The following is a 14,176-nucleotide window of genomic DNA, read 5'->3' as shown; positions in this document are numbered from 1 at the left end:
TTTAATATGCTTTGTGATATCTTGTGAGTTACCAAAATAATTTCGTTGGAGAAACGTCCGAACCAAAGCATAGTGTATAGTAATGTATGATAGGCTCACCAAATTGTTCTCTCTAGCCAAGTTGGTGAAGATTTGAACATTCATTTTGGACAACGCTACAGAGTTCAATTTATAACAGCACACTAACCGCATATTAGTATTGATAATAGTTCAAGTTCAAGTTGTTTTATTTCATCTCCAACAAATTGAGGATGCATAAGATCCATATGCATTGTTGACAAATTTTGAGAAGAGCAAAATTTTTACAGCGTATTCTCATGATAACTGAAAACACCTCTTTCTCTTCTGTCCTTCTTGGGAGTGGTCACAGCCTCTCGTTGGTTGCTTGATCCAGCTGTCTTCCTGATAAAGATGTCCACACTTGAACGCGAGTGGCACGAAATATACTGGAAGCATGAGGAGTCTCCTACGTCACTTCTTGATATCCTCGGCTTGACTGCCGCTGCTGTAGATTGTGTCTCCTGATTCACTACAAACTAGAACAACTTCAAAATGGTAGACACAAAGAAAAAAAAACAAGCAAAAAGCGATTTCTCTCCTTTTGGCAGGAGGAACTTCAAATGTTAACGCGCATCAAGCAGCTCTGCGCGCTTCTTTGAGCAATGGTGACCAATTTCGAGTGCAGCTAGCATGCCGCTATGCACGACCACGTGAAATAGGAAAATAGAACAGACAAAACATAGTCACGACATATTATTATATAAAGACACCTGACAACATCTAAATCATCACAAATACCGACCTGACGCGAACGTAATAACCTCTGCAGGAAGTGTCGTTCGAGAATCCGTCGTGGTGATCGGCATGCTCGTTGTTGCCGTGGTGTAGCTCTCTGTATGCTGGGCAGTCGTAACTTGTGTTGTTGTTATGCCGGCAGGCGAGTAGTCTGTGGTTTCAGATTCCATGCTGATAGTAGAAGCTAGATGATTAGTTGTCTGTGTAGTAACTGGTTGCATGGACATCTCTTCCGTGGGACTGCTTTGTGACGTCAGATCATTCGTGATAGTCATCTCACCGGCTATCGTCGTCGAGATGCTGGTTGTGCTTTTTGTTAAAGTCGTTTCTAGGCTCTTTCCTCTGTTGATGCAGGCATATTTGAGGTAACGGGTGGTGTACTCGTTGAAACCACAGTGAAAACGTTGGAAGTGCCGTCAATGGAGGTTGTCAGAAACGGAGTTGTGGTGGTGGAAGCCATTATTGTAGTAGATGTGGTGGTTAATGGACTATATCCTGTGGTCGGAGTGGTTGCTGACGTGCTCGCTTAAAAGATAATAGTATTAATTTTAAGCCAGTGTATACAGTATCGGGTGTCACTTCATTTGTAGTCTTTGCTCAAAGTTCTCGGTATCTAATTAGCACATAATGATAGCTTTCAAACACTTTAGTAATTCTAATGTTCGCTATAACTAAAATCATTTTATGAGACCAGTAAAATTTCCGCAGTCTTTGGTCTTATTTTGGCCTATTTGGCTGAGGTGCCCTTTCAGACTCAACTGCCCTGAATAAACACCAATGATGGGGAGCAGCAAACCTGAAAACTTTTTTCTTGTCTCAAGTTTGCTAACTACTGAAATGGACAATTGTGGACACTTAACTAACATTGCTGAATCTTGATACATGCATGTTATCTTCGCTTACTGTCCATGTTTACTCCGGGGGAAAAAAATGTTCGAAAAGGGAAAAATTAGATTACAAATCACAATCAACCTGCCAAAACATGTGCTTTCTTCTATAAAGTCTATGTGCATGTCGCAAATATATTGCTTGAACGATGATTCTCCAAATACACTACAAGTGCACATGATTTTTGTTTTTTGATTTAAGAGAGGTACTATCTTCTGCGCAAGTAGTTTTTAGATTTCTTTAAGCGCCAACTCCATCCAACCTGGCCGTCGGTGGTGATGACGAGATCAAAGCGAGGAAGCATGTCTAAAATGTTTTTTGTTGGTTTGTTTGTTCGTTGAACTTTCGAAAGTTTTGACAGAAGCAGGTGCATTAATAGATAAATACCCACGTGTGATGTAGGTCTATGCTGTCATAATCTCAATCTTCAGCACTGATTATTAATTATACAATTGTACTGTATTTTTTCTCTCGCTGTATACGTATGTATGTGTATGTGTGTTCATTTTATTATGCAAATTCTCGTATGTGGTCATGTAAAGGAACGCACGACAGCTATAATTGCATATCGTGGGTAACTATATTTTACTTCACGTTATTACACAGAAGACTCGCGTTTGAAACTTTATATTCTTCGCAACAACTCTGATATCAAGATGAGCGAGCCAAAATCAGTGCAAATCTTGCCATCAACACCTGTGAGGGATAATTCTGAAAAGCTACAAAGTGATGATGTCCTTTGCACTTCTTTCTTCTATGTAGTGAAGTGTTACAATTACATGTATTTTGATTACAAAGTCACAAGAACATTGACGAGTAGGCATACAAGTCCCAAACCGTTACTTACTTGCGTTGTAGTGACATATATAGTAGCGTGTGGAGCTGTCGCATTCATCATGATGCCACTGGCCAGAATCATCCCTGTCCATGTAAACGCACACGGGATTTTCAGTACCACTGTAGGTGTCCATAAAATTGGTATAGTACACGCTGCTTACACCGCCAAATTTCACCGAAGTGTAGGCTGTGCCAGTTCCATCGAGAATCTGCTGGACCCCGATCCAAGCCTTCTCTGCTCTAATGAGTGCAGTTATATGGAAAGTTAAAACAAACAAACAAACGAATAAACAAACAAAACAAAACAAAACATAGATGATTGGTAACATAATTCTAGAAGCTGATGTCACACGTCAACAAATGTACACACAAACAAACGGCTACATCTTGGGTATTGCTTTTCTTTTGTTTTGTAGATTGAAAACCTATTCGCATTTCTAACAAAAACACTGTCATCTTGACTCAGCCCTACACTTTGCAAGAACATTTTTATATTTCATATAGGTTTATATAAACCCCCTTCCATTAGATATCACCATAAAATGTTAGGGCAAAGATACACTTTAACTACCTCCCAAACAGTGTAGCCCTATATGCATTTACACACATAACATAAACTACCTTTCTTATAATACTCAAATGACTTTTTCATTATAGTCCAAAGAGTCACGGCGTCTTTTTCCCAAACTTAACACTCAGTTATCATTATTGATGTTTGTTCCTTCCGGAGAGAACTCTCTAAAATTGAGGCCATGACTGCACGTCGTGCATCATTACGATACGATGACGTTCGTTTATCACAATAAATAAAAGGTACAAGGAGATTATCTCACTTGAGTATTTTTAGGTGTTTTGCTCCAAAGCATATAACTTATGTTTGATTGATTTATTTGGTTGATTTGCCTCCTTATTTGAGGAGGGATTTTATTCAAGCGCTTTCAGTAATTAATACATTAATCAAAATTTCACAACATTTTACAACATAAAGTTCATTAACTGCAGAAGGAGGAAAAAAAATGATATAAGGTTACAGAGAGAAATGACAAACTATGACTCAAATTACAAATAGGCCTACATGAATATCATGGGGGAACATAGACATCGGTATAGTTTAACAGCTAGAAAGTGCAGATAGTTGCCAGTGCTAGACAAGAGGGCGTATATGATTCATACACGCTGTTTAAGGTTTAGTAAAGTGCATGTGTTGCTATAGTGTGTGCACGTGCTATAGTGAGGATACAATCTGTGACAAACTGAGCTAACTCACCGCCCTAGTCATAATAAATCAATCAATCAAATTATACTGCGACAAAATATATTTAGTTAAGACTGGTTTAAACGACAATAAAGAGGCACAAGATTTTACGTGCTCAAAGAGGGTATTATCTATATCATAATGTCGAATCGCCCTTTTAGCACATCTTTAAGCTTAGGTGAATTTCTTATAGATGATAATCATGAGAACAACTTGCTGGCTGTGAAGGAATATGTTCATTAGGAAACAAGATATTTGGAAAAGGGAGTAAAGTAATGATGAACACGTTTGTACATGGATATAGCCGTTTGGTACAAGTTAGTACCATGAGCCTTGCGAATATTTAAACCATGGACAAGATTGTACCACCTTCATGAATTCGGGCCGTTATGTCGAAGAATAGAATGAGATTGAATGATGTGAAAATTTGTGTTCTTTCCTTTCACTGAAATAATCGTTATTGTCTTCATCCTTGTCACCACTTTCCAGACGATGACATAAAAGGTTTAATTATCACATACCCTATGGTCGGCAGATATGAATTTAAAAAATCGTTGTGATTCTCGTCAATGACCACGGCCAATTCAGCTCCCATGGCGATGCAGTCAGAACTCGCTGACAGCGCAGTCTCTCTGTCGAACGAAAACCAGAAGCACTCCGTTGTAGTTGATGTCTGGTAGGGAACCATGTTGGCTGGACATTCTGTAATAAAGAAAAAAAAACCAACAGTGACAACAAAATTAATGTTTAGGTGATTACGGCGTTGGGATTAAACGATTTTGAAAGCTGGATGCTAGTTATGAAACTGCCTTCAGACGGCCAAGGTCGAAGGTTGCTCTCTAGCGTAACCTGGGCCAAGAGTAATAGAGCTTAGTAGCTGATGGGCTACGGAGGATGCTCTTGCAGAAGCAATATACTCAAATCTCACCGGGCTTGAAACTAGTTCGCGACTAGTTCGCGACTCTAGATTTTGCTAGTTGCAGAGACGTCTGAAAATTACAGAGTCTCCGATTAGTCGCCAGTTAGTCGCAAGAAATTTGAACATGTTCGATTTTTCGCGAAGTCTCCGCAACGTCTCCATCAGTCGCGGAGAAGTCGCAGAGACTAATCATATCCGCGACTGCTGAGACGTCTCCGCGACGTCTCCGCGATGTCTCAGAGACGTCTCAGAGACGTCGCCGAGACCTGCCGGAGACCAGAAAAACTGGTGAGAGGTCTCCGCGACGTCTCCGCGACTCAAAGACCCCGTTTACAGTGCGAAGCTCGGCCGCGGCTCGGGCCAGCCCCGCTTCAGTGTAAACGCGCAAAAGGCCAAGTGCGAGGCCAAAATTGGCCTCGCATTTGGCCTCGCTCTGGAGGTGGTCTCGGCCGCGGCCGAGCCCGGCCTTTTTTTTTGTGTAAACGTAAACTGGGCCAAATGCGCGGCCAATTTTAGTCTGCCTTCCAAACCCTCTGCCTGTACTATTTCGCTGTTCAGGATGTTAACCCCCTCAACGTCGAAAACTAGTATAGTTTACGGTGGTTTTGTCCTGGAAAGGATTTTTTCCTTCGGCAAAGGCCTTTGCCAGAACGGCGACTTCGTCGCCACGGAATTCAGTTGGCAAAGGGTCTGAAAACCAGACAATACAAAATTGCGTTTGTTTACAAGCAGAGCGCCACTACGACAAAATATTGAAAGGTTTGAATCAAAAGCGCGGCCGAGCCTAGCAGTGTAAAAGGACAAAATTGCGAGGCTCGGCCGCGCAATTGAGGCCGGGCTGTAAACGGGGTCTAGACGCTGTTTGACCCACTTAAAAACCACGTGACCTATCTGCGTGCTGACATCCTGTCTAGATCAAGTCAGGTGATCCTGCAACGGCTCCCTCATATTTGAAATTTGTTGGCACCTGCCATAACTCGTGTCAGAGACGTCTCCTTGGTGAGACCGCAAGACATTCTTATGTTGGAGACGTCTCCGCGACTGCTGCGACTGATAAGTTGGAGACGTCGCGGAGAAGTCTCCGTTGGTGAGATACTAGCTTTAGGAAAGACTCTAAAAATGAGATTTGATTAACTCATTATCATCCTGTCGTCTGCCTTTGCGGTCGAATCTCCTTTAAAAAAGTAACAACAAACACTAGAATATTGAAGATCCTACATAGAGCATTGACGTGTTGGAGTATTAACGGTTTAATGGCAAGAAAGGCAGTGAAATAACTGAACGCCGAGCTGAACACGTAAAACACAAATCCCCTGTCGCTAACAACAGCATGACTGCCCTACGCTGAACAGACTGCAAAAGAAAACGGAAATCATCGAGGCTGACGGTGGGTAAAGGCCCTACACATATCCTATATAGTCAGGGAAGTCAGCAAATGAGCCAAGGGAGGTGGAACTGACCATACCCTATATGCGCCTCCCTGAAGAACCTAATTGTGTCCCTCCTCAGGGGAATCAATGATCGCCTTTTGGTTAATGACGCTGACCATGAAAATGAAGACACAGCATAGCTCATCAGCACATGCAATACCCCCACTCCATAATCTGCAGCCATGAGCAAAAACGAAAAATGGCTCGCAAGAGTCTCATACACATGATACGCTCAGTTCCAAAAGACGACAAAATAATATGTGTTGCTCGCAGTCTTATTGCCCTCGTTTAAAGGGGCTGTACTTTCGTGGCCACTTACGTTATCGGACCTTATGGGGCTGGACAGTGGTATAATTTGCCGTTACAACAATGACATTGTAAGCCAACTGAAAGAGAAACAGGAATTCCAGCTCCACTAGACTGCCAGACTTGACGGTCTCTTTCAACAATTAGTCTTTCATCTAATGACACTCTGTCTGTATTTTGGTCCTGAGAGGAGGACTGCAACAAAATGAAGACGAAGACAATCGAAAAATACAGATATCTGACTGGGGGAATATATGCCTCAATGCCATGACACCTGTTCACTATGAAGAATAGATTACTATTGGCCGTGGAATCACTTTAGTCTGTTATTAAACTGACCGTCCAATATTGAAAGTAGGATACTGACGATATTATGCCTCAGCTAGCTATTTATCTCCAGCCCTGGATCCAAAGAAACGCTGGAAACTATTACTACTCCAGGAAAGGAAGACCCGGACATCGAGGGGATACCCCTGAGATTTTCAAGAAGGGATGGCAACATACTGTAATATGGCATACGACTAAGGATGGACCAGCTCATCAGGATCACAAGGGTGCTAACAATGCGATAGACAGAGCATCCTGTGACACCTGTGGCGCCTATTCACACTATCTAAGTTTGCATTATACCAGTGGTGTTTAGACTTCCAACCATTTCGTAGCGGGATCACTGTCCGTTAATGTGAAGGTTGCTTCTTGCGTTTGTGATGTCTGAAGACGAGAAACAAAGTCCTTGAAGTGATGCAGTGTCTCTACTTTTCAGGGGGACATTTCATGAAGCATTTTGTCCGATTTTTTTTCTAGTAAATTGTGACAAGCTACTGAAATCCTTGCATCTGATTGGTTGAGAGCAAATCTGTTCGACAAATTTGTCTGACAAAACGCTTCATGAAATGCCCCCAGATGGCTGCTAACTCGCAACTTTTAATGTACCAGACATATTACGATAATCTCTTCAGCTACCAAAGCTTTCAGACTGACCATCAGCGTGCGAAAAGAGAAGGTGATGTTCCAGCCTGTTTCTTGCATTGCTCCCCCTCTGCCCTGCATCTAAATCGAGGGCACTGTACAACATTATATACCCCTTGCACGCCAAGTGAGTGTGTACAGGGATTTCTTAGGAAAGGCGTGTTTGCCCCTGATCGTAAGTGCTGAGCGTGAAAAGAAAGAAGACCAATCCCACCGTCTGCAACAATCTGGTAGATTGAATGAGCAAGCGTCACCCCTTTGATGAGTTGTCATTTCAGAATTTTCCACATCAGCAGCATCAGCGCTAAGAAGTGGATTAGCTCCATTCTACATTGATTCAGAATTGAAACACAAATATTACAAAACGCATTGTAACATTTTATAAACATGGCAGAGTGAGTTTCAAGAGATATTGTAAATGCGTGTCTTCCCATCATTAACTTTAAAGCTCTAAATAGTCCGATTATTACAGGTTTGACGATATCATGTGGTGGTAATTAATCTATTTGTTACTTTCTTTATTCCCTACTTCCTCACCAGTGAAGGTATTGAATCCTTGTGGAGGTTCCTGGCACACCACGCCGACGGGGAGAAAGGTCGAACACCAGTTATCACTCCACTCTCCAGTCGATGTGGTCATCCTCACACAGTCTTCATTTCCGTAGCGCTCATCGGGATCGGACCCTCCCCAAGCTGAAAATGAGATCGGTTGGTTGTTCATTATGGTCCGGTGGTCGTCTTCCACTGCAGAGTCACTTACACCGAGCCAGAAGACGCTATAAATGACCAATTGATTAATAGATTTATACGTAAGTACATGACAATGCATACACACAGGCACACATAGACCTACATACACAAATAGTATACGTGAATAAATTAAGAAATATGGAGAACTAAAAATATTGCATTTGGCATCAGAATTTTTGGTACACACCTCTTCTTGTTTGCCTATCAATTCTCGAAATTTTGTGGTATTTCCTGAAGATCAGATACCATACTTCATCTATTAATTTCCAATTACACATCTATCCTCCTGCTAAGTAACTAAGAATGAATAAAAACATACGATTATTGTCGGTGTGATAAATGCTCACGATAATGTACCAGTACATGGTCGATATCCACGTTTAAATTTGATGCTCCTGGAGGGTTTTTTCTAGAGCGGAGAGTTATTCTTATCTACATATTTTCTTTCTGACTATGTAACTCTTAAACAATATGGTGATATGAATTATATCACATCAGATAAACTCATGAAAGAAAGACAAAACGTCTGTGCTGGCATTCCATGATTAATGGGTGCGTGGAACTTTGTCTGTTATAATCTCCTAAACTAAAATTGATTAAATAGTTTTAATATGGTAGTTGTTGCATTGAATTACAAATTAAGAGGAGCTATATCTCTTTTGATATATATGATGAAACTAAACATACTCGTAGCTGGAGGATGATATAACACTTTGTACAAAGGCATTTTCATCGGTGTCGAAAATGGATGGGACGTCTCCATCATACTGTGATCGGCATATCCGCCTGGCGTCCACAAACTTTCCCTCCTTTTCGCCGTGGAGATGATAGCAGTATCCAGTATAGGGACTTAGTAAGCCGTTAGAGCAGAATTGGGACTCTGATGCAGATAAAGGGGGAAATGGGCATGTGATGGATAGAAAGTAAGTCATGAGTACACACCAATTGAGAAGGAACATTACATAAAGAATTTATGTAATGATATGTGAATTAATGGACGTGGTTTTATCATGATTCAAAGTATTGATTATGAACACACACTACTTTATGTGAAAGGTTTGCTGTACCTCGAAAGCAACAATTTTGGATGGCATTTTCTGTATTCTAAGTCAGAGAAAAAAAACCGCTCACAACTGATGAATATTGTCGAACAAACTATCATTATCAGATCATTAAAAGTAATTGAAGACGGACACGCGGTGAACAAGCACCGAATCAAGTTGACTTAGGACTGATGCACAGAATAATAAAACAAAATATTCATACACTCTATACAAATGCTGCGAAAATCAGCAGCATTGTCACATCTACATGCAATATTTTGTTATGTGTCCTAAAAAAGTTGCATTGAGCGTTTGTTCTTTATTTTCTTTAAATGCGTGAAAGGATGGTCAAGGTCTCTCGGGATTACCAGTCTAACACAATCAACAAACGTTGATGAGCACACACACACACACACACACACACACACACTAAGTCACATGGATGGCCATCAGCACCTGTGATATTGAAATCCAAATTGCTTTTGAGTATAAATGGTTATCATGCCCTGATGTCTTTCCGTACTTACCCACTATAGGAAACAAAATGACTGTCAGTTGCCATAAAACAACAGTAGCTGAAGCTGTAGCCATATCCCAAGTGTAGCAGCGTAGTCCTTCTTCAACGAAAAAGGCCTAATAGACCACTAGTCTTCTAACAGCGAGCGGTATCTTTCTGCCCTCCTCTTTGATAACGATCTCTTTCACAACACAGATAAATACCTTCATATTTACATCTAACATCTAGCGTTAAGATAAAGTGGCAGAGGAGACATGCGTGCGACCTCATTGTCTCTAGGACAATAATCAGTCATCCGTGTTTCATCGATTGCAGGAGTCTTTGGTAATACAAAACTTTAGATTCCAGTGAGTAGACGGAAGGGCAAGGACTGCACATCGGTTGAGCAGTTTCAATTAAGCGCATGACTACGGATGACTAGAAGTTGATCTAACAATGTCAGGACAATAGAAACTTTCGCAATCTCTACGGTTCTAAGAACTATTAAAACAACTTTAAAACAAGGGTTGTTGTTGGTAATGAAATAAGTTTGTGTGTACTTCAGGAATGACGCATCTATTCGCTAATCAACGAAAAGATTCGATAAGGAGAGTTCTCTCGGAACAGCGAACAATGTGATACTGCCTGATACCGGTTGAATGCCTCATCATCTCATTATAAGTTACTCTTATAGGACTATTTTGTCTGAATAATCAAGTGCATCTACGTGTGTGGGTGTTGTTGGTGTGAATGTATGTTTGTGTGTATGATCGTGCGTGTCTTATGTGTTTATTTCAACTACTGCAGACAAAATAACAAATCACAGTTTTTATATGACATTTTCAACATTTTCAACGGCATTTTCCACAGCTAAAAAAAGAAAGACCAAAAGCAGAATGTACTTGTTTTAACCTGTCCTGATATTGCCTTTACAGCATAATAAGGACAGACAGATTCACTCATTTTTACATATCTGATTAAAATTTATTACTAAGATGAATAAGTGTACATTATAGTCTGTATATAATTGAGACACAGTATTGATTATGCAGCTTTGTTTCTTTGTGTCCATGGCGACTGGGAAACGAACAGCTGTGGGTACGAACCCTTCAATTAAATTTCCCACTTGAAACGAAGGAGGAAAGCCGAAAACAGAAGTAGTAGCCCAATCAATGGAAAGGTGAAGAGAACATGTCCATTCGTGTGACTTGTCACCCTGCAGCAAGTGTGCTTTATCGCAGGTCACGTGCATGCTTCAACTTATCGAGGTGTTTGCATTCGCGAACAAAAAAAAGAAGAAGAAACAAATGGCTATTTCATCCATCTTTTCACACAAATAAAGACTATTTTCACGGAGTCTTTGGATATCATAGCAACAACATCCGTACGTGTTCATTGTTAAACGCAAAATACCGAACCCTGTATAGGCCTACATTATATATTCATCGATCAGTCAATATGCCCGTCTTCATAAATATGAATGACTTGTCTATACACAGGAGAAATAATGGGAAAGTGCGGCAGTTTGTCTATAAAGGTACAGCATCAGCTAATCACAAGCCAGTTCAGCAAAGGAATCTGGACAGATATTGCACCTTTTTACAGAGCCTCGATATAGAATGGTGTTGACGATTAGACATGATGGTAAGGACATCCTTTTATTTGAACGTCGTCGTCGTGTCAGTGGCTGTACATTGCATAACTGGTAAGTTCTCTGTTAACTTCTGCTGCCTAACTTTAATATAGTGACGTAATCAAAGCAGCGAATAATCTTGAGAGCCACGCATTTTGTTTCTGATCGTGATCAACCTTAACATTCTGCAGATATTACGAAAATCAAGTTGTTAAAAAAACATTTTTAAAATGTATAGTCCCCTGCTGCAAAAATATGTAGACTAATCTCACCCTCCCCCTCCCCCCCTCTCTCTTGTGTTTAGCAATTACAACTTGTGTCACAAATGTTGTCTTTAGCTAAACCATCTGTTATCACACTTCTAACTTCTTCAAAATATTCCTTCAGTACTCTAACCGTGATTTCCAGTGATTCTCCTTATCATTTATTGTTGCTGTCATTTCCTATTACTGACTCTCATCTTCCGGCACCAAGAGTGTCATGTGCAGCAATTTCTGAAAGAAGAGCTATCTAAAATTTAGAATGATAGGAAGAACATTGTGGAATGTACAGTCTTCAAAAATATCCATAACACCTATCAGAATGATGAATTGATGAACTCCTTTGTGGAGACAATTATGAGCTCCCTCGTGGAGACTTAATGAGCTCCTTTGTGGAGACAATATGAGCTCCCTCGTGATGGAGACGATATGAGCTCCCTCGTGGAGACTTGGTATATCTAATATTCTTGTTTATATCTCCCTAAGATTTATAATATTTGTGTGGGGCAAAATATTTGTATAGGGCCTCATTTTTTTTCTCTCTCTCTTCTTTCCTTCTTTAAAACAACAACAACAACTATCTGAATCAGCGTGGTCAATATTCGGCAACGTATTGATTATCATTTTCCCTTTGGAAAAGACAATCCTGCAGTTAAACCATTGTCAACAAGAAGTTCGAGCAATAATGACAATTGGACATTCCGTAGAAGATCTCCAAATTCGCAACAGACCTTGTCACAATATCTTCGTTATTTTGTTGAGAGAGGAAAATCCATGTATTTGCATCGAAAAAGATCTCTACATGAAATTTACGATATACTGTGTTATATAATCCTACCATATAGCAAAAACGATAGAACCAGAACGACCGACTTCTTCCACGTTGTTTATGCTCTGCCGAACGACGGACTTCTACGCTGTTTACGCTTCGCTGTAGATCATGGAACAACGTGTTGTAGCTCTATGGCTAGCTAGATAAGGGATGACCACATTAAGTAACGAGTCTGTATGTGACCAGTAATTTTTTGTATGTTTCTTTATCATTATCTTGTACCTGCATCATTCTTCTCCGTTATTGAGATGCCGCATTTTGTGCCGGCGGGTCGAGAAGTCCTCACACAGGCTATTGCTACTACATGCATTCAGAGATAGAGAGCAACTTTGTGGCGGGACGTGCAACGTGTTGGTCGCACTACGGCGGCGATATTCCCTCCATATTTACGGCCGATGAGAATGAGTTTCTTCAAAACTTGATAGCTTCCCGTGGTACCTATGAGTGAGTTGACTGCATAGTCAGTATAGTTCATATAACTGCAACTAAATTAAGCAGGGTTCCCATTTGGCCGAGATGGAGTGGCGAGTTATGACGAGTTGTGGCGAGTTGTGGCGAGTTGTGGCGAGTTGCACTTATAGTAAGTCGCGTAGAGCTCTTCATGTTATAGGAACTCGGGGTAACTTGCGACAACTCGACACGGCTCGGCGTTACTCGGCGCAACTTTTATTGTGCATAAAGTCGTGGGCAATCCCTCAATTTTTGAACATGTTTAAAAATGTTACCAACTCGTTGCAACTCGTGCTAAACTCGTACTACACTCGCATTGCTCGTAACAAGCTCGATATGAACTCTGTATAACTCGCCTCCTTCAAGTATATCCGAGTGCTACGCGAGTTTCAAAGAGTGGAGTACGAGCACTACGAGTGTGTAAATGCCAGTAGGGGCTTAGTGTTCTATGAGATTAGTGCGAGTTTAGAAAATGAAAGTCATCATACATTTCACAGGCCAGCTGACATGTCAGGATACTCTCGCTCTGCATATAGGCTCACACGAATTCGCTGTAAGTCGCCGAACTCGTTCTAAACTCGCACGAATCTCATGGTCAACTGAGCCTGACTCGCAGCACAGTCTATAGTGCTCGTAATCCAGTCTTGGAAACTCGTATAGCACTCGGGTATACTTGAAGGAGGTGAGTTATCACGAGTTATATAAAGTTCATCTTCAGCTTGCTACGAGTATATGCGATTGTCTTACGAGTTTAGCACGGGTTGGTAAACTTTTGAACGTGTCTAGAAATTTAGGACTTGCTCGCGACTTCAAGCAGAGTTGCGCCGAGTTACACCGAGCCGCGTTGAGTTGTCGCGAGTTTTCCCGAATTACATGAAGAGCTTTAAGCGAATTATCACGAGTGCCTCCCCTTTAGGCAACTCGCCATGACTCGCCACTACAATTCGGCTAGTGAGAAGCAATTTTCACGTTAGTTTAAGCGAGTTGAAGCTCGCGCTAGATCGCCATCACTTGAGACTATAAAACTCGACTAAGTGAGAACGTAGCTTGGATCATGTTAATCATTTGTTGAAATTTTGTAGTTGAATGAATCATATTATATCTTCTGCAAAATACAACCACTCTATGCGTATTCAAATGGAAAGGATTGTAATGACCAAGCCTATATTCGGATTTTGTTCAATGTTGATACCAATCGTGATTTTTGGAGTTACAGACTGATGTATGGCTTCATTCAACATTTGTTTTGTGGTCTTTCTAATCTCTCTTACTTTCAAAGTCAGGAGTAGTTATACTAGTCTCTATAGGTAGGG

At 40.9% G+C, this 14,176-nt stretch overlaps 1 protein-coding gene across 1 annotated transcript; it reads right to left on the bottom strand.

Annotated features, from left to right (window-relative positions):
* Window positions 1-471: 471 nt before the first annotated feature.
* Window positions 472-8,039, bottom strand: LOC139732691 (uncharacterized). The gene is made up of 4 exons (XM_071643546.1): window positions 7,937-8,039; window positions 4,297-4,477; window positions 2,531-2,760; window positions 472-545 (listed from the first exon to the last, which is right to left on the bottom strand). The coding sequence occupies exons 1-4, from the start codon at window positions 8,037-8,039 to the stop codon at window positions 472-474; spliced, it is 588 nt and encodes a 195-aa protein (XP_071499647.1).
* Window positions 8,040-14,176: the final 6,137 nt, after the last annotated feature.

This window comes from Diadema antillarum, unplaced genomic scaffold (genome assembly GCF_040938485.1).
Source record: "Diadema antillarum isolate AM-2024a unplaced genomic scaffold, OU_Dant_1.0 seq00000442_RagTag, whole genome shotgun sequence".
NCBI lineage: Eukaryota > Metazoa > Echinodermata > Echinoidea > Diadematoida > Diadematidae > Diadema > Diadema antillarum.
Note: the sequence above shows the minus strand (reverse complement) of the source record. Positions and strands in the feature narration are given on the sequence as shown.